Source organism: Biomphalaria glabrata, chromosome 1, assembly GCF_947242115.1.
Source record: "Biomphalaria glabrata chromosome 1, xgBioGlab47.1, whole genome shotgun sequence".
Lineage (NCBI taxonomy): Eukaryota > Metazoa > Mollusca > Gastropoda > Planorbidae > Biomphalaria > Biomphalaria glabrata.
Genome location: NC_074711.1, coordinates 52,229,214 through 52,235,705, shown reverse-complemented (window position 1 = coordinate 52,235,705; position 6,492 = coordinate 52,229,214). Strand labels below are relative to the sequence as shown.

The 6,492-nt window shown below is 32.0% G+C and overlaps 1 protein-coding gene across 2 annotated transcripts in view; it reads left to right on the top strand.

Moving 5' to 3' along the window:
• The first annotated feature begins 283 nt into the window (after positions 1–283).
• The window catches only part of LOC106079944 (uncharacterized), an 11,132-nt gene continuing 4,923 nt past the window's right edge, over positions 284–6,492 (top strand). For both annotated transcript variants that reach the window (XM_056043362.1, XM_056043353.1), the window contains exons 1-8: positions 284–423; positions 1,304–1,438; positions 1,999–2,076; positions 2,477–2,654; positions 3,573–3,649; positions 5,677–5,830; positions 5,942–5,997; positions 6,208–6,333. In XM_056043362.1, coding sequence (XP_055899337.1) covers positions 361–423; positions 1,304–1,438; positions 1,999–2,076; positions 2,477–2,654; positions 3,573–3,649; positions 5,677–5,830; positions 5,942–5,997; positions 6,208–6,333 — 867 coding nt within the window. In that variant the 5' untranslated portion in view covers positions 284–360. The remainder of the gene's footprint in view (positions 424–1,303; positions 1,439–1,998; positions 2,077–2,476; positions 2,655–3,572; positions 3,650–5,676; positions 5,831–5,941; positions 5,998–6,207; positions 6,334–6,492) is intronic.

The window sequence follows — 6,492 nt, the reverse complement described above, 5'->3', positions numbered from 1 at the left end:
TGGGACAGATTCTTGCAAGACAAATGCTCCTTCTTCCCTAGTGCCTTTGTCTTTGCCTTTAGAGAATGTAAAGGGTTACCTGAATAAGCCATTTGAGAAAGGAAAAGCAATGATTTGGAAGAGTTTTTAAGTCTCTGATTAACATGAACATGACATTCTTTTAAGAAAGAAATAAGGTTTTAAAAATTATGAATTAAAAAAAACTTTATAATAAAATAAGAAAGTGAAAGATTTACTGTTGAATATGCATCCTTCTCTAAAAAAAAAAATTCGCAATTCTAAATCCAGGCTAATCTCAAGTAATCTAATAGCAATGTCTAGATCTACATCTAGATCTAAATCTAAGCATAATCAAATGTGATGAAAATGCCAGATCACGAAGCAACTTACGATGTTATTTTTGTATTTGGACCTCCAGTACCGGTATTAAAAAATAAGCGCCTAGCCAGCCTAGGGCCTAGACCTAGAGGCTAGGCGTTTGATATTATTAAAATACACCTCATATTTCATCTAGACTGTCTAGACTAGAGTCTAGATCTAGTAGATCAGTCACAATCAGTGCTGATCAGTACTACTAGAATCTAGATCTATATAGATCTAGATGTCTATTATAATTATAGTATTAAGTATACTATTAATTATACTATAGTAGTATAGTCTATAGATTATAGATCTAGATATTAATATACATACCGATTTTAATATTGAATCTAGCATTTAACTCTAGGAATAGGTACTAATCTAGAACTAGAGTAGAGAAAACTACTTTAGATCTATTACTTGCATCTTGATTCTAGATCTAGTCAATCTAGAGGCTAGCAGTTGATGTATTCAAAGCCAAAGGAATGGCAAGTGCTGATACAGTTTAGTCAATGTAGTGTCACTGGCTCTGCCCAGGGTGTAGCTGTGGGTGGTGAAAACTGCCTAAGGGTTGCCGTTCCTGATTTTTCATCAGAGTTAACTCCTGTAGCCTTTTCCCATGTTTGGGTATAGCTGCACTGCAAGGCAGCAGAGGTTTGAATTCAGTTTTTCATTCTCTTGGGTAGCCTGCTATTTAAGGCTAATGAGCCTCTTCTACCTGAAGCTTACTAAACCAGTAAAGATAGTAAACAGCACCGTTTACTTACTTGCCCCTTCTCCTGTTTACCTGTTACTACTGTTAGTTAAAACAGTTCTGCCAGACCCCAATATACCTGAGCCACATGAGAAGGCCCGGAGCTGTATTGGTTGTCTATTTGAGATGCATACCAGTGGAAGCAAAAGCAGCCTTACAATCATCTTGTCTTTTTTTATTGATCCACAGAACAAAGAAAAGTATTTGCCACCTACCTCGCTTGCACCTTCTCATAAGATACTTTGCTTGGAAAATATTTTTCAAGAGAATCCTAGTTTTGGTTTGAGAGATATTGCTCTTCTAACAGTGGCCAATCTTAAGAAGGTACAATTTGAGAGATGGTGTATAAACTGTATATATATATATATATATTTATATATTTATATTTATTTATTTATTTATATATTTATTTATTTATTTGTATCATGGTGAATACATTTTAGAGTTTAAATTATAGTTTCATTTATTACATGTCAATAAAAACCAGTTAGCCATAATGTCATTTTTCAATTTGTTAATTTTCTTATTGCATTGAAAAAAAAACTTCTTATAGAATGCTGGGTATTGAAAAATACTTTTCTTACTGTCATTGGATACAATTTACTTAACACATATCTCTGCCTAGCCTGTAGCATCCTTTAGGATTCTTTTATAAACCTTTTTTGAATCTTTTATGCACCGGTATTTATTTATATTTTGATCTAGGCATTCAAATGGCAATCAGATAAAAGAAATTCTATTTTAGTTGGGTTTTGAGTTTTTTTGTTGTTTTTTTTAATATTTATGCTTCCAAAAGTTAAAAATATCAAAACTGATCAAAAATATTTGTAAAACATTATAGTCTACTACTTATCCATATTTTTTTTTAACTTTTGTTTTTCAAGCACAATCAAGTTTTGTTGATAGATGACTTTCGACTTCGAGCAACACGTGACAGTCTTATCAAAATTATTAGCAGAAAGGTATGCAAAAATTAACATATATATTTTTCCCCCAAGGCAGTGTAACAACGCTGATATTGATACTGAGATTAAATGTTATAGAAAACAAAGGACATGTGATCCCAGGATTGTTATTTTGATTTCACATCATTTAACTGGTAGACAAGAGGAAATGCTCTTTACTGTAAAGGGACAGAAAGAAGAATGCTTTAGTTCCTTAACATCCATCATTTTCTTTATTCTGTCCCTTGCATCTGTTCAATTGGTCTATTTTTTGTAGAAATGTATAATTTATTTTTTTGTTATGGAATGATGATATTTTATTCTTTTCTGTCATAGGCCACATTTCTAAACTAGAGAATGCTTAAAAATTGTAGATATTTGTAATAAAAGAAATTTTCAAGCATTGTTTATATTGTAGATCCCATCATGCAGAGTGCAGCTGGTTCAAGTTTTGCCTCTATATGGCTACCAGCAATTGATGTGGCAGTGGCAATTCGCGTATGCTGATGGCTACACCGCTGTTCTCAAAGATGAATCTATTGTAAAAAATTGGTTTGATGTGTCTACGGACAACATTGACTATGAGTCTGGTTATGGTAAGTTGTCATAGTCACTTCTAATTCACACCTAATAACCACTACACTCATCATCAGCAACACAGTAATTTAATTAAAGTAAAGATGCATACTCCAAACAAAATATGCAGCATTTTAGCTTGATGGAAAAAATAGTTTATCATTTTCACAACAAAAGCAGTCTGATAAAAGAACAAGCTGCCTTGCAAAGGGGACTAACTCCACCCAGTAGCATTTTATATGCTTTGCCATGTGAAATTAGTTAAGCAAATTTAGACTAGAGGCTGATACTGAGTATCTCTGTAAACTTTTTACAAAGCTTATATAAAATCACTGTGTCTGGTAAATGAACATATTTTTTCTCCCACTTCCTATTCTCTGATCAAGTTGATATTCTGCATAATTAGTCATAGTCAATGACAAAAATGAATCAATCCAAAAATTAACCGATTAGTTAATCAATAGTAATAAGTAATTAATTTGGTTTTTGTATATGGCAGAATGGGAGCTAAACTCTGCCATTTTCAGATAAATGGTTGTAATTAACTGTTCTTTCCCTTAGATAAGCTTTGTTTTTTAAAAGGGATCTTTTTTTCTTTTGCTTGTAAATGTTTCAGTAACATAATAATAAATAAATTGCAACTCAACATTTGACCTTTCTGTCGGTATTGTTTGCTTGACATAAATAAAAATTTATCCCATTTATATTCAGCTAAATCTTGTGACAGCTTTTAGGATGTAGACAAAGATTTTGAAATTAAGACTTTTTTTTTTTTTTGCACCACATTTTTTAATGACAGAAAATGGCAAATTAAATTCAATTAAATAATACATATAGTCTACTTATATAGCTTTGTTAGTTTTAATTTTACTATTATAACTTTATAAAATCAATATCTTAAAAGGAAACAAACAAAATGTTTTTCATGACTTCTGCAGTAGCGAAACCTTCTGAAGATGAGAAGTTGAATAAAATGACAGTAAATTACCCATTAGAGATAGAGACTGCATACAAGGTAAACTACTAATGTCTTACAACTATACTTTGTTGATGTATAATCCTATTTTTACAACTGTTGCAGGGCTTCACTTAATGTTGACATTCAGGTACTTGATAAATAGGACAAGGGAGAGAAAGGAACTATTACTTGAAAACTTGAATGTTGCTTACACATTACATATAAAAAGGCACCACATTTTTTAATGACAGAAATTGGCGAATTAAATTCAATTAAATAATATTTAATTCACTGTTTTCTCGAATTAAAAATTTGGTCCCCAGTGCTGCCTTTATATATGTACAATGTATGCATCATTCAGTGTTTCAGCACTTAACTTCACATTTGTATTGACTTCAAAATCTATGCAACTTTTATTTTAATAACTTACAGATTGATGGTGTGAAAGTGCAGTTAAATGTTATCTTGTGCAAATTTTAAAGACAAAAAGAAATTGATCACTGATTAGTTAGATTGTAAGGTTTGAGACTAAGATTGTTAATAAGTATAATATAGAATCAAGTCTCTACTGTCTTAATGCAGATTTAGTCTTTCAGTCCCATGTTACAGTAAAATAAGAGGTATCTAGTCAGACTAATTCATAAAGGTCTAGAAGTACCCATTCTAGTCAGACTACTTCATAAAGGACCAGAAGTACACATTCTAATCAGACTACTTCATAAAGGACCAGAAGTACACATTCTAATCAGACTACTTCATAAAGGACCAGAAGTACACATTCTTATCAGACTACTTCATAAAGGACCAGAAGTACACATTCTAATCAGAGTACTTTATAAAGGACTAGAAGTACACATTCTAATCAGACTACTTCATAAAGGTCCAGAAGTACCCATTCTAGTCAGACTACTTCATAAAGGAGCAGAAGTACACATTCTAATCAGACTACTTCATAAAGAACCAGAAGTACCCATTCTAATCAGACTACTTCATAAAGGACCAGAAGTACACATTCTAATCAGACTACTTCATAAAGGAGCAGAAGTACACATTCTAATCAGACTACTTCATAAAGGACCAGAATTACCCATTCTAATCAGACTACTTCATAAAGGACCAGAATTACCCATTCTAATCAGACTACTTCATAAAGGACCAGAAGTACACATTCTAATCAGACTACTTCATAAAGGACCAGAATTACCCATTCTAATCAGACTACTTCATAAAGGACCAGAAGTACACATTCTAATCAGACTACTTCATAAAGGAGCAGAAGTACACATTCTAATCAGACTACTTCATAAAGGACCAGAATTACCCATTCTAATCAGACTACTTCATAAAGGACCAGAATTACCCAGTCTAATCAGACTACTTCATAAAGAACCAGAAGTACCCATTCTAATCAGACTACTTCATAAAGGACCAGAAGTACACATTCTAGTCAGACTACTTCATAAAGGACCAGAAGTACACATTCTAATCAGACTACTTTATAAAGGACTAGAATTACACATTCTAATCAGACTTCTTCATAAAGGACCAGAAGTACCCATTCTAGTCAGACTACTTCATAAAGGACCAGAAGTACACATTCTAGTCAGACTACTTCATAAAGTTCTAGAAGTACCCATTCTAATCAGACTACTTCATAAAGACTAGAACTACCCATTCTAGTCAGACTACTTCATAAAGGACTAGAAGTACACATTCTAATCAGACTACTTCATAAAGGACCAGAAGTACCCATTCTAATCAGACTACTTCATAAAGTTCTAGAAGTACCCATTCTAATCAGACTACTTCATAAAGGACTAGAACTACCCATTCTAGTCAGACTATAGTTATAAAGGACCAGAAGTACACATTCTAATCAGACTACTTCATAAAGGACTAGAACTACCCATTCTAGTCAGACTACTTCATAAAGGACCAGAAGTACACATTCTAATCAGACTATAGTTATAAAGGACCAGAAGAAGTACACTTCTAGTCAGCCTAAAAATTGTAAAGGATGTGATTGATAAAAAAAAATATATTGGACTTTGTATATTATTATATTTCTTGTTTATCTTTCTTAGCTCAGTATTCCAGTTTTATTTATTCAATGGCAGTCTGAACTATTCAATAATGAGGAGAATAAGCTTCAATTAATGACCATATGTTCCAAATGGATATCCCATTATACAGTGGGAAGAGTTATTTTCATCTGTGATAGTTTCAGAAAGACTGGAGGTAAACTTTCCACTCTATTTGTTTTCACTAAGTTAGTCTAATTATAAGTAAGTATAATTAATTTTCTAAAGAACTCACGATTGGAGACAATATGCTGTTTTTCTTCAATAGATGTATCATTTGAATTTTTCAAGGTTAAAGAATTTATCAAATGGCTTTCTTTAAAGGTTGGCATTTAGGTATTTTGTTAGTATTTTAATACAGTTTGTATTGTTTGGTAAATAGAATAAAACAAATAATAATATTTCTGTCCAAAGTTGTAGCACTAAGTTACATATTAGTATAGTAAGCATGTAAAATCTCATCTTATAGTAAGCATGTAAAATCTCGTCTTATAGTAAGCTAGTAAAATCTCATGTTTCAATATTTGGTGGCAGATCAATACTCCAGTTTATGCTGCACAGCTTGACCCACTTTCAAGCCAAGGAAGTTTTTGTCTTCCACCCAGTCCAGGAATCATTGCATTTTTATATCAAAGGCACTCTCTAAATCTACAGTCCAAGGTAATAGTAACATTTAAACTGCTTGAGGGTCAATTTTGTTCTTTTATGTGCTATGTTAGATGAATATAAACCACCAATTATATGATATTTTTAGTTTAGGCATGTAAATAGCATATTTATAGTTATATAAATTGAAATTCACACTTTAATTTTTAAATT